Source organism: Lipophrys pholis (genome assembly GCF_963383615.2).
Source record: "Lipophrys pholis genome assembly, chromosome: 10".
Classification (NCBI taxonomy): domain Eukaryota; kingdom Metazoa; phylum Chordata; class Actinopteri; order Blenniiformes; family Blenniidae; genus Lipophrys; species Lipophrys pholis.
The window spans coordinates 31,304,864-31,326,576 of record NC_137640.1 but is presented as its reverse complement, the minus strand read 5'-3'; the positions used below and the strand labels follow the sequence as shown (position 1 = coordinate 31,326,576).

Genomic DNA, 21,713 nt, shown 5'->3' with positions numbered 1-21,713 from the left:
GCTGTATCGGCCCGTTGTGTAATGATCCTACGATTCCCATTCCCACCACTGCACCGACAACCGCCGCACCGACAACCGCCGCACCGACAACCCCAGCTCTTACAACCGCCGCACCGACGACAGCCGCACCGACGACCGCCGCACCGACGACCCCAACTCTTACAACCGCCGCACCGACGACAGCCGCACCGACGACCGCCGCACCTACGACCGCCGCACCGACGACCGCCGCACCGACGACCCCAACTCCTACAGTCGTGTCACTAACCACAACTGTCGGAGCCACAACCGCTGTACCGACAACCGCCGGAGCCACAACCGCTGTACCGACAACCGCCGGAACCACAACCGCTGTACCGACAACCGCCGGAGCCACAACCGCTGTACCGACAACCGCCGGAGGCACAACCGCCGGAGCCACAACCGCTGTACCGACAACCGCCGGAACCACAACCGCCGTACCGACAACCGCCGGAGGCACAACCGCCGGAGCGACGGACGTCGAAGAGATGACAGCCGCAACAATGTCCAACACACCAATGACCACTACACTGGTAAATGTTCCAGCCACACCTGGAAGCAGTACTAGTACGAGTAATGCTGCAACAGCTAGCGACACTAGCGGCGTCATGCTGCGGTTGATCACTTTCTTGTTGGGACTTCTCCTCGTCAAGCTCTCCACGTGGGTTAGCATAGCGTGACTGGATTAGCTCAGCCTCCCTAAAGTGTATTTATGATTGCCTTTCCAAAGTTATCGATTTCCCGTTTCTGATGTCTAATTTAAGACTTTTGTAAAATGTCTTGTTTATTTTTGTAACTCCGGGTGGTTCCTATGACCTGCTAGCGTGCTAATGTGCTAACACGAATGGAACGTGTGAGCAAGCTGATTGTGTGACTTTGATGAAATAAAGTACCTTATTTGAAGAGTTTGCGTTCTTTTATTACATTGCTTATGCACAGAGAAACATTTATTGGTAACGGGAACTTGAATAGCTAAAAAGCTAAAGGGGCAAACATTGTTGTTAAAAGGGCTAAAGTTGAAAATTGAGTTAAAAGAGTTAAATGGGATAAAAACAAAAAAAACAAAAAATGCTAAAACTACTCAAATAGATCAACACTGAAAGAGCTAACCTGGATAAAAAAGAAAAAAAAAATGCTGAAATATAGCAAGCTAAAGAAGCTAAAACGATGGAAACTGCCAACATAGCTAAAACAAATATAAGAGCTAAAATAGCTCAAATAGATTGAAGCTAATGGAACAAAATGAGCTAAAATTAATAAAAATAGCTAAAAATGGTAAAATAGATCAAAACTAAAAAAGCTAAAATTGAAAAATAAGCTACAATAGAGCAAAGCTAACAGAGCTAAAAGAGCTAAAAATGCTAAAATGGAACAACGCTAAAAATGCTAAAATTGCTAAAATAGCTACAATAGAGCAAAGATAACAGGTAAAAGAACAGAGATGACTAAAAATGCTCAAATTGATCAAAGCTAAAAAAAAATTAATGAGCTAAAATGGATAAAAAAAAAGAAGCTAAAACTGCTAAAATAAATCAAAGCTAAAAATGCCTAAAATAGTTACAATAGAGCAAAGCTAACAGAGCTAAAAGAGCTAAAACTGCTAAAACCTCTAAAACTGCTAATATACAACAAAAATAAAATTCTAAAATTGCTAAAATAGGTTAAAGGTAAGGGACGTAAATGAGCTAAATGAGTCAACAAAACTAGAAATACTCAAAGTGATCAAAGCCAAAGGCGTTAAACTTGACATAAACAAGCGAACACCTATCTGGTCAAGCCCATCTGTCAGCTCGCCCCTTAGCTGGCTAGCCGCACCCGTTCTCACTCTATTATCTCTGATAATTGGAAAACACCTCACTGATGTTAGCGTTAGCCACCTAGCCCTCTCCCATTACCTGTAATTGTAGGTAAAACCCAAAGAAACAAAAAGCATTCTGTCGCTATGTAAAGTGGCTAATGGGTCGTAATTATCAAGTCTCTCCTGCGTTTTCTCATCACAGAAGAATTTAGCTTCTTTTCTTGAGAAAAAACCAACATAACAGTGGGATTGGTCCGTCTACCTTTCGGCCATTCGATTTTCCTCTTGATGTTGTTTCCCGTTTCGTGCTATGCGTTTGTTAAACAAAATTTGGGAAATAAAATAAAATTCAAGCTTGATTTGTCAGAAAACCTGGAGATCAAGTCTCTTCTTCATTTGATGGGATAGTAAACAACAGTTCATTGTGTTGCTGCCCCCTTCAGGCTGTCTGTGAGTTTGAACTCGCCCACCAGTTGATTTAGATGTTGCTTTTCCAGTATTTGCAGTTAAAAATGACAGAAACGTATTGCATTCACATGAAAAAATACATATCAACTCTGTTTTTCTGAATTAATGATATAATTATCTCATAATTATGAGATGAAATAAATTATAATAAAATATTGGCTGAATTTATGAGATAATGTTTTCTGAAAAAATATAAATTGTCTCTGTTGTTCTGCATTAATGGGACAGTGGTGTGTTATTCCAAGCAGAAGCTCTGCAGGACCGATATAGGAAACATGCATGTATGGAGGTATTATTGGGGAAAAAGGTTTGTGTACTTGAAAAAGGGAATTTGTAGTTGTGTACCGTGAGTTGTATACCTGTAGAATTGGTTTGTGTACCTGTAGATTTGTGTACCTGTGGAATTGTTTTGTGTACCTGTAGATTTGTGTACCTGTAGATTTGTGTACCTGTAGAATTGGTTTGTGTACCTGTAGATTTGTGTACCTGTAGAATTGGTTTGTGTACCTGTAGAATTGTTTTGTGTACCTTTAGATTTGTTTTGGGTACTTGTAGAATTGTTTTGTGTACCTGTAGAATTGGTTTGTGAACCTGTAGAATTGTGTACCGGTAGAATTGGTTTGTGTACCTGTAGAATTGGTTTGTGTACCTGTAGAATTGTGTACCTGTAGAATTGGTTTGTGTACCTGTAGATTTGTGTACCTGTAGAATTGGTTTGTGTACCTGTAGAATTGGTTTGTGTACCTGTAGAATTGTGTACCTGTAGAACTGTTTTCTCTCCACAAATACAACTCCACACTTACAAGTCACAAATGTTTGATTACAGGAGCACAAATCCTGTTTTATAAGTCACAGATTAAAAAAAACTGTCATGCTGATATTTTTCCTCTAATTGTTGTAGTACATCTGATGAAAAACATACTTGTGTACCTGTATCGATGTGAAGTTCTTCCACACAAGTCACAGGTTGTTTTCTTCATCTTGGCTCTCAGCTGAGAAATCTGGTGAAAAAGACCTGTGCGTTCAGTCAGTGGAGAAAAAGGCGGTGCTTATCTGAGATTGACGGATTTCACAGCCAATCGGAGGAGAGAGGGTTTTGTCCCACAGCCAATCAGAAGAGAGGAGCTTTTCTGTTTTGATGCCGAAATGGAGGAAATAAGTGACGGGACGTGAAATTTTTCCAGCTTCGCTTCGAAGTTAATGTATTAAAGGCCAATTCATATTCCAAAAGAACAAGACGGCAGCTGACAGGTACCGGCAGGCCAGGCGGGCCGCAGCCCGGGCCGTGGTGGAGGCAGAAACTCTGGTCTGGGAGGAGTTCGGGGAGGCCATGGAGGAGGACTATCGGTCGGCCCCGAGGAAATTCTGGCAACCGTCTGGCGCCTCAGGAGGGGGAAGCAGTTTTCCACCAACGCTGTTTACAGTGGAGGGGGGGGGGGGGGGGGGGGGGGGCTGCTGACCTCAACTGGAGATGTCGTCGGGCGGTGGAAGGAATACTTCGAGGACCTCCTCAATCCCACCATCACGTCTTCCACTGAGGAAGCAGAGGCTGGGTTCTCAGGTAGACTCGTCCAGAACCCAAGCTGAAGTCACCGAGGTAGTTGCTAAGCTCCTCGGTGGCAAGGCACCGGGAGTGGATGAGAACCTCCCTGAGTTCCTTAAGTCTCTGGATGTGCAGGGACTGTCCTGGCTGACTCGTCTCTGCAACATTGCGTGGCGGTCGGGGACAGTTCCTCTGGACTGGCAGACCGGGTTGGTGGTCCCTCTTTTTTAGAGCCTCCCAGGGAAAGTCTATTCCAGGGTTCTGGAGAGGAGGATCCGGTCGTTAGTCGAACCTCGGATCCAAGAGGAACAATGTGGTTTTCGTCCAGGTCGTGGAACACTGGACCAGCTCTATACTCTCCACCGGGGGCTCGAGGGGTCATGGGAGTTCGCCCAATCAGTCCACATGTGTTTTGTGGACCTGGAGAAGGCGTTCGACTGTGTCCCTTGGGACGTCCTGTGGGGGGTTCTCCAGGAGTGTGGAGTCCAGGACCCTTTGCTAAGGGCTGTCCGGTCCCTGTACGTCTGGAGCAGGAGTTTAGTTCACATTGCCGGCAGTAAGTCGGACCTCTTCCCAGTGCACGTTGGCCTCCGGCAGGGCTGTCCTTTGTCACTGGTTCTGTTCATAACCTTTATGGACAGAATTTCTAGGCACAGCCAAGGACCAGAGGGATCCGGTTTGGGGACCACAGAATCTCGTCTCTGCTTTTTGCAGACGATGTGGTCCTGGTGGCTTCATCAAACCTGGACCTTCGCTGTGCACTGGTGCGGTTTGCAGCAGAGTGTGAAGCAACTGGGATGAGGATCAGCACCTCTAAATCCGAGGTCATGGTTCTCCACCGGAAAAAGGTGGCTTGCCCCCTTCAGGTGGGTGGAGAACCCTTGTCCCAGGTGGAGGAGTTGAAGTATCTCGGGGTCTTGTTCAGGAGTGGGGGGAAGATGGAGCGTGAGATCGACAGGCGGATCGGTGCAGCGTCTGCAGTTATGCGGTCGCTGTATCGGTCCGTCGTGGTGAAGAAGGAGCTGAGCCAAAAGGCGAGGCTCTGGATTTACCGCTCGATCTTCCTTCCTCCCCTCACCTATGGTCATGAGCCAGTTGATCTTCGTTCCTCCCCTCACCTATGGTCATGAGCCAGTTGATCTTCGTTCCTCCCCTCACCTATGGTCATGAGCTTTGGGTCATGACCGAAAGAAGGAGATCCTGGATACAAGCAGCTGAAATGAGTTTCCTCCGTAAAGTGGCTGGGCGCTCCCTTAGAGATACGGTGAGGAGCTCCGTCACCAGGGAGGAGCTCTGAGTAGAGCTGCTGCTCCTCCACATCCAGAGGAGCCAGCTGAGGCTCGGCCATCTGTTTGGGATGCCCCCCGGACGCCTCCCTAGGGAGGTGTTCCGGGCATGTCCCTCCGGTAGGAGGCCTCGGGACAGACCTAGGACACGCTGGAGGGACTATGTCTCTCAGCTGGCCTGGGAACGCCTTGGAGTCCCACCGGAAGAGCTGGAGGACGTGTCTGGGGTGAGGGACGTCTGGACATCCCTGCTGAGACTGCTGCCTCCAAGAGGAGGACTGGATAAGAGGAGGACAATGGATGGATGGATGGATGGATGGATGGAAGGATGGATGGATGGATGGATGGATGGAAGGATGGATGGAAGGATGGATGGATGGATGGATGGATGAACATTGGGGGATACTCTTGTGTTTAAGTATTGTTGATGGTATTGTTATTAGTTTGTCAACTTTGCACAGTGTTACCTCGAGACAATTTACAAATATTTCAGAAAACATTATCTCATAATGCTGACCAATGCTTGTGACCTGATGCCAACACTGGTGAACTACACTGGTGACCAATGCTGGTGACCAATGCTGTGATCAATGCTGGTGATCTGATGCCAATGCTTGTGACCAACGCTGGTGAACAATGCTGGTGACCTGATGCAAACGCTGGTGCCCAATGCTGGTGCCCAATGCTGGTGCCCAACACTGGTGCCCAACGCTGGTGACCTGATGCCAATGCTTGTGACAAAAGCTGGTGAACAATGCTGGTGACAAATGCTGGTGACCTGATGCCACCACTGGTGCACAACGCTGGTGCCAAACGCTGGTGCCCAGCGCTGGTGAAAAAAACGCTGGTGCCCAACGCTGGTGACCAGATGCCAATGCTGGTGACCAACTCTGGTGACCAACGCTGGTGACCAACGCTGGCGACCAACGCTGGTGACAAATGCTGGTTATCAAAACTGGTGACCAACGCTGGTGACCTGATGCCAATGCTGGTGACCACTGCTGGTGACCTGATGCCAACGTTGGTGACCAACGCTGGTGACCAACGCTGGTGACCAGTGCTGGTGACCAATGCTGGTAATCAATACTGGTGACCAATGCTGGTGACCTGATACCAACGATGGTGATCAAAGCTGCTGACCAATGCTTGTGACCTGATGCCAACGCTGGTGACAGACACTGGTGACCAACGCTGGTGACCTGATGCCAACGCTGGTGACCAACACTAGTGACCTGATGCCAACACTGGTGACCTGATGCCAATGCTGGTGACCAGCCCTGGTGACCTGATGCTATTGCTGGTGACCAGTGCTGGTGACCAACGCTGGTGACCAACACTGGTGACCTGATGTCAATGCTAGTGACCTGATGCCAATGCTGGTGACCAACCCTGGTGACCTGATGCTATTGCAGGTGACCAATGCTGGTGACCAACGCTGGTGACCAATGCTGTGACCAATGCTGTGACCAATGCTGGTGATCTGATGCCAATGCTTGTGACCAACGCTGGTGAACAATGCTGGTGCCCAACGCTGGTGCCCAACGCTGGTGCCCAATGCTGGTGACCTGATGCCAATGCTTGTGACAAAAGCTGGTGAACAATGCTGGTGACCTGATGCCAACACTGGTGACCAATGCTAGTGACCTGATGCCAACGCTGGTGACCAACACTGGTGACCAACACTGGTGACCTGAGGCCAACACTGGTGACCAACGCTGGTGACCTGATGTCAATGCTGGTGACCAACGCCGGCGACCAACGCTGGCGACCAATGCTGGTGACCAATGCTGGTGATCTGATGCCAATGCTGGTGACCTGATGCCAATGCTTGTGCCCAACGCTGGTGAACAATGCTGGTGCCCAATGCTGGTGCCCAACGCTGGTGACCTGATGCCAATGCTTGTGACCAACGCTGATGAACAATGCTGGTGCCCAACGTTGGTGCCCAACACTGATACCCAACACTGGTGCCCAACGCTGGTGACCAAGGCTGGTGACCAACGCTGGTGACCAAGGCTGGTGACCAACGCTGGTGCCCAATGCTGGTGCCCAATGCTGGTGCCCAACGCTGGTGACCTGATGCCAATGCTTGTGACCAACGCTGATGAACAATGCTGGTGCCCAACGTTGGTGCCCAACACTGGTGACCAATGCTGGTGACCAACACTGGTGCCCAACGCTGGTGCCCAACGCTGGTGACCAACACTGGTGCCCAACGCTGGTGACCAAGGCTGGTGACCAACACTGGTGCCCAACGCTGGTGACCAAGGCTGGTGACCAACGCTGGTGACCAATGCTGGTGACCAAGGCTGGTGACCAAGGCTGGTGACCAAGGCTGGTGACCAATGCTGGTGACCAACACTGGTGCCCAACGCTGGTGCCCAACGCTGGTGACCAACACTGGTGCCCAACGCTGGTGACCAAGGCTGGTGACCAACACTGGTGCCCAACGCTGGTGACCAAGGCTGGTGACCAACGCTGGTGACCAAGGCTGGTGACCAACGCTGGTGCCCAATGCTGGTGCCCAATGCTGGTGCCCAATGCTGGTGACCAAGGCTGGTGACCAACACTGGTGCCCAACTCTGGTGCCCAACGCTGGTGCCCAACGCTGGTGACCAAGGCTGGTGACCAACGCTGGTGACCAATGCTGGTGACCAATACTGGTGACCAACACTGGTGCCCAACGCTGGTGCCCAACACTGGTGACCAATGCTGGTGACATACACTGGTGCCCAACGCTGGTGCCCAACGCTGGTGACCAACACTGGTGCCCAACGCTGGAGACCAAGGCTGGTGACCAACACTGGTGCCCAAGGCTGGTGCCCAACGCTGGTGACCAAGGCTGGTGACCAACGCTGGTGACCAATGCTGGTGACCAATGCTGGTGACCAACACTGGTGCCCAACGCTGGTGCCCAACGCTGGTGACCAAGGCTGGTGACCAACACTGGTGACCAAGGCTGGTGACCAACGCTGGTGCCCAACGCTGGTGACCAAGGCTGGTGACCAACGCTGGTGACCAATGCTGGTGACCAATGCTGGTGACCAACACTGGTGCCCAACGCTGGTGCCCAACGCTGGTGACCAACACTGGTGCCCAACGCTGGTGACCAAGGCTGGTGACCAACACTGGTGCCCAACGCTGGTGACCAAGGCTGGTGACCAACGCTGGTGACCAAGGCTGGTGACCAAGGCTGGTGACCAAGGCTGGTGACCAATGCTGGTGACCAACACTGGTGCCCAACGCTGGTGCCCAACGCTGGTGACCAACACTGGTGCCCAACGCTGGTGACCAAGGCTGGTGACCAACACTGGTGCCCAACGCTGGTGACCAAGGCTGGTGACCAACTCTGGTGACCAAGGCTGGTGACCAACGCTGGTGCCCAATGCTGGTGCCCAATGCTGGTGCCCAATGCTGGTGCCCAACGCTGGTGACCAAGGCTGGTGACCAACACTGGTGCCCAACTCTGGTGCCCAACGCTGGTGCCCAACGCTGGTGACCAAAGCTGGTGACCAACGCTGGTGACCAATGCTGGTGACCAATACTGGTGACCAACACTGGTGCCCAACGCTGGTGCCCAACACTGGTGACCAATGCTGGTGACCAACACTGGTGCCCAACGCTGGTGCCCAACGCTGGTGACCAACACTGGTGCCCAACGCTGGAGACCAAGGCTGGTGACCAACACTGGTGCCCAAGGCTGGTGCCCAACGCTGGTGACCAAGGCTGGTGACCAACGCTGGTGACCAATGCTGGTGACCAATGCTGGTGACCAACACTGGTGCCCAACGCTGGTGCCCAACGCTGGTGACCAAGGCTGGTGACCAACACTGGTGACCAAGGCTGGTGACCAACGCTGGTGCCCAACGCTGGTGACCAAGGCTGGTGACCAACGCTGGTGACCAATGCTGGTGACCAATGCTGGTGACCAACACTGGTGCCCAACGCTGGTGCCCAACGCTGGTGACCAACACTGGTGCCCAACGCTGGAGACCAAGGCTGGTGACCAACACTGGTGCCCAAGGCTGGTGACCAACGCTGGTGACCAATGCTGGTGACCAATGCTGGTGACCAACACTGGTGCCCAACGCTGGTGCCCAACGCTGGTGACCAAGGCTGGTGACCAACACTGGTGACCAAGGCTGGTGACCAACGCTGGTGCCCAACGCTGGTGACCAAGGCTGGTGACCAACGCTGGTGACCAATGCTGGTGACCAATGCTGGTGACCAACACTGGTGCCCAACGCTGGTGCCCAAAACTGGTGACCAATGCTGGTGACCAACACTGGTGCCCAACGCTGGTGCCCAACGCTGGTGACCAACACTGGTGCCCAACGCTGGTGACCAATGCTGGTGAACAACACTGGTGCCCAATGCTGGTGCCCAACGCTGGTGACCAACACTGGTGCCCAACGCTGGAGACCAAGGCTGGTGACCAACACTGGTGCCCAAGGCTGGTGCCCAACGCTGGTGACCAAGGCTGGTGACCAACGCTGGTGACCAATGCTGGTGACCAATGCTGGTGACCAACACTGGTGCCCAACGCTGGTGCCCAACGCTGGTGACCAAGGCTGGTGACCAACACTGGTGACCAAGGCTGGTGACCAACGCTGGTGCCCAACGCTGGTGACCAAGGCTGGTGACCAACGCTGGTGACCAATGCTGGTGACCAATGCTGGTGACCAACACTGGTGCCCAACGCTGGTGCCCAAAACTGGTGACCAATGCTGGTGACCAACACTGGTGCCCAACGCTGGTGCCCAACGCTGGTGACCAACACTGGTGCCCAACGCTGGTGACCAAGGCTGGTGACCAACGCTGGTGACCAAGGCTGGTGACCAACGCTGGTGCCCAATGCTGGTGCCCAATGCTGGTACCCAACGCTGGTGACCTGATGCCAATGCTTGTGACCAACGCTGATGAACAATGCTGGTGCCCAACGTTGGTGCCCAACACTGGTGACCAATGCTGGTGACCAACACTGGTGCCCAACGCTGGTGCCCAACGCTGGTGACCAACACTGGTGCCCAACGCTGGTGACCAAGGCTGGTGACCAACACTGGTGCCCAACGCTGGTGACCAAGGCTGGTGACCAACGCTGGTGACCAATGCTGGTGACCAAGGCTGGTGACCAAGGCTGGTGACCAACACTGGTGACCAACGCTGGTGACCAAGGCTGGTGACCAATGCTGGTGACCAACACTGGTGCCCAACGCTGGTGCCCAACGCTGGTGACCAACACTGGTGCCCAACGCTGGTGACCAAGGCTGGTGACCAACACTGGTGCCCAACGCTGGTGACCAAGGCTGGTAACCAACGCTGGTGACCAAGGCTGGTGACCAACGCTGGTGCCCAATGCTGGTGCCCAATGCTGGTGCCCAATGCTGGTGCCCAACGCTGGTGACCTGATGCCAATGCTTGTGACCAACGCTGATGAACAATGCTGGTGCCCAACGTTGGTGCCCAACACTGGTGACCAATGCTGGTTACCAACACTGGTGCCCAACGCTGGTGCCCAATGCTGGTGACCAACACTGGTGCCCAACGCTGGTGCCCAACGCTGGTGACCAAGGCTGGTGACCAACGCTGGTGACCAGTGCTGGTGACCAATGCTGGTGACCAACACTGGTGCCCAACGCTGGTGCCCAACACTGGTGACCAATGCTGGTGACCAACACTGGTGCCCAACGCTGGTGACCAAGGCTGGTGACCAACACTGGTGCCCAACTCTGGTGCCCAACGCTGGTGCCCAACGCTGGTGACCAAGGCTGGTGACCAACGCTGGTGACCAATGCTGGTGACCAATACTGGTGACCAACACTGGTGCCCAACGCTGGTGCCCAACACTGGTGACCAATGCTGGTGACCAACACTGGTGCCCAACGCTGGTGCCCAACGCTGGTGACCAACACTGGTGCCCAACGCTGGAGACCAAGGCTGGTGACCAACGTTGGTGCCCAAGGCTGGTGCCCAACGCTGGTGACCAAGGCTGGTGACCAACGCTGGTGACCAATGCTGGTGACCAATGCTGGTGACCAACACTGGTGCCCAACGCTGGTGCCCAACGCTGGTGACCAAGGCTGGTGACCAACACTGGTGACCAAGGCTGGTGACCAACGCTGGTGCCCAACGCTGGTGACCAAGGCTGGTGACCAACGCTGGTGACCAAGGCTGGTGACCAACGCTGGTGCCCAATGCTGGTGCCCAATGCTGGTGCCCAACGCTGGTGACCTGATGCCAATGCTTGTGACCAACGCTGATGAACAATGCTGGTGCCCAACGTTGGTGCCCAACACTGGTGACCAATGCTGGTGACCAACACTGGTGCCCAACGCTGGTGCCCAACGCTGGTGACCAACACTGGTGCCCAACGCTGGTGACCAAGGCTGGTGACCAACACTGGTGCCCAACGCTGGTGACCAAGGCTGGTGACCAACGCTGGTGACCAATGCTGGTGACCAAGGCTGGTGACCAAGGCTGGTGACCAAGGCTGGTGACCAATGCTGGTGACCAACACTGGTGCCCAACGCTGGTGCCCAACGCTGGTGACCAACACTGGTGCCCAACGCTGGTGACCAAGGCTGGTGACCAACACTGGTGCCCAACGCTGGTGACCAAGGCTGGTGACCAACGCTGGTGACCAAGGCTGGTGACCAACGCTGGTGCCCAATGCTGGTGCCCAATGCTGGTGCCCAATGCTGGTGACCAAGGCTGGTGACCAACACTGGTGCCCAACTCTGGTGCCCAACGCTGGTGCCCAACGCTGGTGACCAAGGCTGGTGACCAACGCTGGTGACCAATGCTGGTGACCAATACTGGTGACCAACACTGGTGCCCAACGCTGGTGCCCAACACTGGTGACCAATGCTGGTGACATACACTGGTGCCCAACGCTGGTGCCCAACGCTGGTGACCAACACTGGTGCCCAACGCTGGAGACCAAGGCTGGTGACCAACACTGGTGCCCAAGGCTGGTGCCCAACGCTGGTGACCAAGGCTGGTGACCAACGCTGGTGACCAATGCTGGTGACCAATGCTGGTGACCAACACTGGTGCCCAACGCTGGTGCCCAACGCTGGTGACCAAGGCTGGTGACCAACACTGGTGACCAAGGCTGGTGACCAACGCTGGTGCCCAACGCTGGTGACCAAGGCTGGTGACCAACGCTGGTGACCAATGCTGGTGACCAATGCTGGTGACCAACACTGGTGCCCAACGCTGGTGCCCAACGCTGGTGACCAACACTGGTGCCCAACGCTGGTGACCAAGGCTGGTGACCAACACTGGTGCCCAACGCTGGTGACCAAGGCTGGTGACCAACGCTGGTGACCAAGGCTGGTGACCAAGGCTGGTGACCAAGGCTGGTGACCAATGCTGGTGACCAACACTGGTGCCCAACGCTGGTGCCCAACGCTGGTGACCAACACTGGTGCCCAACGCTGGTGACCAAGGCTGGTGACCAACACTGGTGCCCAACGCTGGTGACCAAGGCTGGTGACCAACTCTGGTGACCAAGGCTGGTGACCAACGCTGGTGCCCAATGCTGGTGCCCAATGCTGGTGCCCAATGCTGGTGCCCAACGCTGGTGACCAAGGCTGGTGACCAACACTGGTGCCCAACTCTGGTGCCCAACGCTGGTGCCCAACGCTGGTGACCAAGGCTGGTGACCAACGCTGGTGACCAATGCTGGTGACCAATACTGGTGACCAACACTGGTGCCCAACGCTGGTGCCCAACACTGGTGACCAATGCTGGTGACCAACACTGGTGCCCAACGCTGGTGCCCAACGCTGGTGACCAACACTGGTGCCCAACGCTGGAGACCAAGGCTGGTGACCAACACTGGTGCCCAAGGCTGGTGCCCAACGCTGGTGACCAAGGCTGGTGACCAACGCTGGTGACCAATGCTGGTGACCAATGCTGGTGACCAACACTGGTGCCCAACGCTGGTGCCCAACGCTGGTGACCAAGGCTGGTGAAAAAAACGCTGGTGCCCAACGCTGGTGACCAGATGCCAATGCTGGTGACCAACTCTGGTGACCAACGCTGGTGACCAACGCTGGCGACCAACGCTGGTGACAAATGCTGGTTATCAAAACTGGTGACCAACGCTGGTGACCTGATGCCAATGCTGGTGACCACTGCTGGTGACCTGATGCCAACGTTGGTGACCAACGCTGGTGACCAACGCTGGTGACCAGTGCTGGTGACCAATGCTGGTAATCAATACTGGTGACCAATGCTGGTGACCTGATACCAACGATGGTGATCAAAGCTGCTGACCAATGCTTGTGACCTGATGCCAACGCTGGTGACAGACACTGGTGACCAACGCTGGTGACCTGATGCCAACGCTGGTGACCAACACTAGTGACCTGATGCCAACACTGGTGACCTGATGCCAATGCTGGTGACCAGCCCTGGTGACCTGATGCTATTGCTGGTGACCAGTGCTGGTGACCAACGCTGGTGACCAACACTGGTGACCTGATGTCAATGCTAGTGACCTGATGCCAATGCTGGTGACCAACCCTGGTGACCTGATGCTATTGCAGGTGACCAATGCTGGTGACCAACGCTGGTGACCAATGCTGTGACCAATGCTGTGACCAATGCTGGTGATCTGATGCCAATGCTTGTGACCAACGCTGGTGAACAATGCTGGTGCCCAACGCTGGTGCCCAACGCTGGTGCCCAATGCTGGTGACCTGATGCCAATGCTTGTGACAAAAGCTGGTGAACAATGCTGGTGACCTGATGCCAACACTGGTGACCAATGCTAGTGACCTGATGCCAACGCTGGTGACCAACACTGGTGACCAACACTGGTGACCTGAGGCCAACACTGGTGACCAACGCTGGTGACCTGATGTCAATGCTGGTGACCAACGCCGGCGACCAACGCTGGCGACCAATGCTGGTGACCAATGCTGGTGATCTGATGCCAATGCTGGTGACCTGATGCCAATGCTTGTGCCCAACGCTGGTGAACAATGCTGGTGCCCAATGCTGGTGCCCAACGCTGGTGACCTGATGCCAATGCTTGTGACCAACGCTGATGAACAATGCTGGTGCCCAACGTTGGTGCCCAACACTGATACCCAACACTGGTGCCCAACGCTGGTGACCAAGGCTGGTGACCAACGCTGGTGACCAAGGCTGGTGACCAACGCTGGTGCCCAATGCTGGTGCCCAATGCTGGTGCCCAACGCTGGTGACCTGATGCCAATGCTTGTGACCAACGCTGATGAACAATGCTGGTGCCCAACGTTGGTGCCCAACACTGGTGACCAATGCTGGTGACCAACACTGGTGCCCAACGCTGGTGCCCAACGCTGGTGACCAACACTGGTGCCCAACGCTGGTGACCAAGGCTGGTGACCAACACTGGTGCCCAACGCTGGTGACCAAGGCTGGTGACCAACGCTGGTGACCAATGCTGGTGACCAAGGCTGGTGACCAAGGCTGGTGACCAAGGCTGGTGACCAATGCTGGTGACCAACACTGGTGCCCAACGCTGGTGCCCAACGCTGGTGACCAACACTGGTGCCCAACGCTGGTGACCAAGGCTGGTGACCAACACTGGTGCCCAACGCTGGTGACCAAGGCTGGTGACCAACGCTGGTGACCAAGGCTGGTGACCAACGCTGGTGCCCAATGCTGGTGCCCAATGCTGGTGACCAAGGCTGGTGACCAACACTGGTGCCCAACTCTGGTGCCCAACGCTGGTGCCCAACGCTGGTGACCAAGGCTGGTGACCAACGCTGGTGACCAATGCTGGTGACCAATACTGGTGACCAACACTGGTGCCCAACGCTGGTGCCCAACACTGGTGACCAATGCTGGTGACATACACTGGTGCCCAACGCTGGTGCCCAACGCTGGTGACCAACACTGGTGCCCAACGCTGGAGACCAAGGCTGGTGACCAACACTGGTGCCCAAGGCTGGTGCCCAACGCTGGTGACCAAGGCTGGTGACCAACGCTGGTGACCAATGCTGGTGACCAATGCTGGTGACCAACACTGGTGCCCAACGCTGGTGCCCAACGCTGGTGACCAAGGCTGGTGACCAACACTGGTGACCAAGGCTGGTGACCAACGCTGGTGCCCAACGCTGGTGACCAAGGCTGGTGACCAACGCTGGTGACCAATGCTGGTGACCAATGCTGGTGACCAACACTGGTGCCCAACGCTGGTGCCCAACGCTGGTGACCAACACTGGTGCCCAACGCTGGTGACCAAGGCTGGTGACCAACACTGGTGCCCAACGCTGGTGACCAAGGCTGGTGACCAACGCTGGTGACCAAGGCTGGTGACCAAGGCTGGTGACCAAGGCTGGTGACCAATGCTGGTGACCAACACTGGTGCCCAACGCTGGTGCCCAACGCTGGTGACCAACACTGGTGCCCAACGCTGGTGACCAAGGCTGGTGACCAACACTGGTGCCCAACGCTGGTGACCAAGGCTGGTGACCAACTCTGGTGACCAAGGCTGGTGACCAACGCTGGTGCCCAATGCTGGTGCCCAATGCTGGTGCCCAATGCTGGTGCCCAACGCTGGTGACCAAGGCTGGTGACCAACACTGGTGCCCAACTCTGGTGCCCAACGCTGGTGCCCAACGCTGGTGACCAAGGCTGGTGACCAACGCTGGTGACCAATGCTGGTGACCAATACTGGTGACCAACACTGGTGCCCAACGCTGGTGCCCAACACTGGTGACCAATGCTGGTGACCAACACTGGTGCCCAACGCTGGTGCCCAACGCTGGTGACCAACACTGGTGCCCAACGCTGGAGACCAAGGCTGGTGACCAACACTGGTGCCCAAGGCTGGTGCCCAACGCTGGTGACCAAGGCTGGTGACCAACGCTGGTGACCAATGCTGGTGACCAATGCTGGTGACCAACACTGGTGCCCAACGCTGGTGCCCAACGCTGGTGACCAAGGCTGGTGACCAACACTGGTGACCAAGGCTGGTGACCAACGCTGGTGCCCAACGCTGGTGACCAAGGCTGGTGACCAACGCTGGTGACCAATGCTGGTGACCAATGCTGGTGACCAACACTGGTGCCCAACGCTGGTGCCCAACGCTGGTGACCAACACTGGTGCCCAACGCTGGAGACCAAGGCTGGTGACCAACACTGGTGCCCAAGGCTGGTGACCAACGCTGGTGACCAATGCTGGTGACCAATGCTGGTGACCAACACTGGTGCCCAACGCTGGTGCCCAACGCTGGTGACCAAGGCTGGTGACCAACACTGGTGACCAAGGCTGGTGACCAACGCTGGTGCCCAACGCTGGTGACCAAGGCTGGTGACCAACGCTGGTGACCAATGCTGGTGACCAATGCTGGTGACCAACACTGGTGCCCAACGCTGGTGCCCAAAACTGGTGACCAATGCTGGTGACCAACACTGGTGCCCAACGCTGGTGCCCAACGCTGGTGACCAACACTGGTGCCCAACGCTGGTGACCAATGCTGGTGAACAACACTGGTGCCCAATGCTGGTGCCCAACGCTGGTGACCAACACTGGTGCCCAACGCTGGAGACCAAGGCTGGTGACCAACACTGGTGCCCAAGGCTGGTGCCCAACGCTGGTGACCAAGGCTGGTGACCAACGCTGGTGACCAATGCTGGTGACCAATGCTGGTGACCAACACTGGTGCCCAACGCTGGTGCCCAACGCTGGTGACCAAGGCTGGTGACCAACACTGGTGACCAAGGCTGGTGACCAACGCTGGTGCCCAACGCTGGTGACCAAGGCTGGTGACCAACGCTGGTGACCAATGCTGGTGACCAATGCTGGTGACCAACACTGGTGCCCAACGCTGGTGCCCAAAACTGGTGACCAATGCTGGTGACCAACACTGGTGCCCAACGCTGGTGCCCAACGCTGGTGACCAACACTGGTGCCCAACGCTGGTGACCAAGGCTGGTGACCAACGCTGGTGACCAAGGCTGGTGACCAACGCTGGTGCCCAATGCTGGTGCCCAATGCTGGTACCCAACGCTGGTGACCTGATGCCAATGCTTGTGACCAACGCTGATGAACAATGCTGGTGCCCAACGTTGGTGCCCAACACTGGTGACCAATGCTGGTGACCAACACTGGTGCCCAACGCTGGTGCCCAACGCTGGTGACCAACACTGGTGCCCAACGCTGGTGACCAAGGCTGGTGACCAACACTGGTGCCCAACGCTGGTGACCAAGGCTGGTGACCAACGCTGGTGACCAATGCTGGTGACCAAGGCTGGTGACCAAGGCTGGTGACCAACACTGGTGACCAACGCTGGTGACCAAGGCTGGTGACCAATGCTGGTGACCAACACTGGTGCCCAACGCTGGTGCCCAACGCTGGTGACCAACACTGGTGCCCAACGCTGGTGACCAAGGCTGGTGACCAACACTGGTGCCCAACGCTGGTGACCAAGGCTGGTAACCAACGCTGGTGACCAAGGCTGGTGACCAACGCTGGTGCCCAATGCTGGTGCCCAATGCTGGTGCCCAATGCTGGTGCCCAACGCTGGTGACCTGATGCCAATGCTTGTGACCAACGCTGATGAACAATGCTGGTGCCCAACGTTGGTGCCCAACACTGGTGACCAATGCTGGTTACCAACACTGGTGCCCAACGCTGGTGCCCAATGCTGGTGACCAACACTGGTGCCCAACGCTGGTGCCCAACGCTGGTGACCAAGGCTGGTGACCAACGCTGGTGACCAGTGCTGGTGACCAATGCTGGTGACCAACACTGGTGCCCAACGCTGGTGCCCAACACTGGTGACCAATGCTGGTGACCAACACTGGTGCCCAACGCTGGTGACCAAGGCTGGTGACCAACACTGGTGCCCAACTCTGGTGCCCAACGCTGGTGCCCAACGCTGGTGACCAAGGCTGGTGACCAACGCTGGTGACCAATGCTGGTGACCAATACTGGTGACCAACACTGGTGCCCAACGCTGGTGCCCAACACTGGTGACCAATGCTGGTGACCAACACTGGTGCCCAACGCTGGTGCCCAACGCTGGTGACCAACACTGGTGCCCAACGCTGGAGACCAAGGCTGGTGACCAACGTTGGTGCCCAAGGCTGGTGCCCAACGCTGGTGACCAAGGCTGGTGACCAACGCTGGTGACCAATGCTGGTGACCAATGCTGGTGACCAACACTGGTGCCCAACGCTGGTGCCCAACGCTGGTGACCAAGGCTGGTGACCAACACTGGTGACCAAGGCTGGTGACCAACGCTGGTGCCCAACGCTGGTGACCAAGGCTGGTGACCAACGCTGGTGACCAAGGCTGGTGACCAATGCTGGTGACCAACACTGGTGCCCAACGCTGGTGCCCAACGCTGGTGACCAACACTGGTGCCCAACGCTGGTGACCAACACTGGTGCCCAACGCTGGTGCCCAACGCTGGTGACCAACACTGGTGCCCAACGCTGGTGACCAAGGCTGGTGACCAACACTGGTGCCCAACGCTGGTGCCCAACGCTGGTGACCAAGGCTGGTGACCAACGCTGGTGACCAATGCTGGTGACCAACACTGTTGCCCAACACTGGTGCCCAACGCTGGTGCCCAACGCTGGTGACCAAGGCTGGTGACCAATGCTGGTGACCTGCCATACCTGGGCTGAGTCACAGAACCTGGCAACCCCATCTTGCAGACAGAGGACTTCTTGATCCTGCTGATGTGTCAGGCAGACCTTTATTTTATAGTGGACTCGGATATTTTTCTACAAAGTTGTCAGGAGAATTTTTGAGTAAAAACCTCAGGGAGACAGAAAACACATGAATCAGCCATTTTCTTGAGCTCAGTTCAACATAAATCCAATTTTAGTTTGGCTCGAAAATAAATTAATGAATAAATTTAATGGCTCACAGTAAGAAATACATACAAACCTAAATCTAAATCTTTTCAATGAGATGGCTCTGAAAGTAAAGGGAAAAAACTGATTTGCATATCACAAAGAACCTCTGAGTACAGGTAAACATGAAGATCTCAGCTCCTAAACCTCTTTCTAAAATCATCTCAATCCTGGAGCTTCAAATATCTCAACATCCCTTCAACCTCCAGATGGGAAGAAGATCTCAACATCACCAGACCCAACGTTTGGTCACTACTCTGTACTAGTACATTAGTACTCTGATAACACCACCATACAGCTCATACAGTACAAGCTCCTTCACAGTGTACTTTACAATACAAGGTCCTCCACAGAGTACTTTACAATACAAGCTCCTTCACAGTGTACTTTACAATACAAGGTCCTCCACAGAGTACTTTACAATACAAGGTCCTTCACAGAGTACTTTACACAGGACAAAGGATGTTCAAAATGGGTCTCACTCCCACTAACATATGTTCAAACTGCACAGGTGATCTCCCTGATACTATCTACTCACTGTGATCTCCCTGATACTATCTACACACTGTGATCCCCTGATACTATCTACACACTGTGATCTCCTGATACTATCTACACACTGATCTCCTGATACTATCTACACACTGTGATCTCCTGATACTATCTGCACACTGTGATCTCCTGATACTATCTGCACACTTTGATCTCCTGATACTATCTGCACACTGTGATCTCCTGATACTATCTACACACTGTGATCTCCCTGATACTATTTACACACTGTGATCTCCTGATACTATCTACACACTGATCTCCCTGATACTATCTACACACTGTGATCTCCTGATACTATCTACACACTGTGATCTCCTGATACTATCTACACACTGATCTCCTGATACTATCTGCACACTGTGATCTCCTGATACTATCTACACACTGTGATCTCCTGATACTTTCTACACACTGATCTCCCTGATACTATCTACACACTGTGATCTCCTGATACTATCTACACACTGATCTCCTGATACTATCTACTCACTGTGATCCCCTGATACTATCTACACACTGTGATCTCCTGATACTATCTACACACTGATCTCCTGATACTATCTACACACTGATCTCCTGATACTATCTGCACACTGTGATCTCCTGATACTATCTACACACTGATCTCCCTGATACTATCTACACACTGTGATCTCCTGATACTATCTACACACTGTGATCTCCTGATACTATCTACACACTGATCTCCCTGATACTATCTACACACTGTGATCCCCTGATACTATCTACACACTGATCTCCTGATACTATCTACACACTGTGATCTCCTGATACTATCTACACACTGATCTCCCTGATACTATCTACACACTGTGATCCCCTGATACTATCTACACACTGTGATCTCCTGATACTATCTACACACTGATCTCCTGATACTATCTACACACTGTGATCTCCTGATACTATCTACACACTGTGATCTCCCTGATACTATTTACACACTGTGATCTCCTGATACTATCTACACACTGATCTCCCTGATACTATCTACACACTGTGATCTCCCTGATACTATCTACACACTGATCACCCTGATACTATCTACACACTGTGATCTCCTGATACTATCTACACACTGATCTCCCTGATACTATCTACACACTGTGATCTCCTGATACTATCTACACACTGATCTCCCTGATACTATCTACACACTGTGATCCCCTGATACTATCTACACACTGTGATCTCCTGATACTATCTACACACTGATCTCCTGATACTATCTACACACTGTGATCTCCTGATACTATCTGCACACTGTGATCTCCTGATACTATCTACACACTGTGATCTCCCTGATACTATTTACACACTGTGATCTCCTGATACTATCTACACACTGATCTCCCTGATACTATCTACACACTGTGATCTCCTGATACTATCTACACACTGATCTCCTGATACTATCTGCACACTGTGATCTCCTGATACTATCTACACACTGTGATCTCCCTGATACTACCTACACACTGATCTCCTGATACTATCTACACACTGTGATCTCCTGATACTATCTACACACTGATCTCCTGATACTATCTACACACTGTGATCTCCTGATACTATCTACACACTGATCTCCTGATACTATCTACACACTGTGATCTCCTGATACTATCTACACACTGATCTCCCTGATACTATCTACACACTGTGATCTCCTGATACTATCTACACACTGATCTCCTGATACTATCTACACACTGTGATCTCCTGATACTATCTACACACTGATCTCCTGATACTATCTACACACTGATCTCCCTGATACTATCTACACACTGTGATCTCCCTGATACTATCTACACACTGATCTCCCTGATACTATCTACACACTGTGATCTCCCTGATACTATCTACACACTGATCTCCCTGATACTATCTACACACTGTGATCTCCATGATACTACCTACACACTGATCTCCCTGATACTACCTACACACTGATCTCCCTGATACTATCTACACACTGTGATCTCCCTGATACTATCTACACACTGATCTCCCTGATACTATCTACACACTGTGATCTCCCTGATACTATCTACACACTGATCTCCCTGATACTATCTACACACTGTGATCTCCTGATACTACCTACACACTGATCTCCCTGATACTATCTACACACTGATCTCCCTG

The 21,713-nt window shown here is 53.7% G+C and overlaps 1 protein-coding gene across 1 annotated transcript in view; it reads left to right on the top strand.

Moving 5' to 3' along the window:
* LOC308115837 (uncharacterized protein) overlaps positions 1 to 922 on the top strand; it is a 3,515-nt gene extending 2,593 nt beyond the window's left edge. The window contains exon 5 of the mRNA XM_080473637.1: positions 1 to 922. This exon is cut by the window's left edge and continues 93 nt beyond it. Coding sequence (XP_080329763.1) covers positions 1 to 701 — 701 coding nt within the window. The 3' untranslated portion in view covers positions 702 to 922.
* Positions 923 to 21,713: the final 20,791 nt, after the last annotated feature.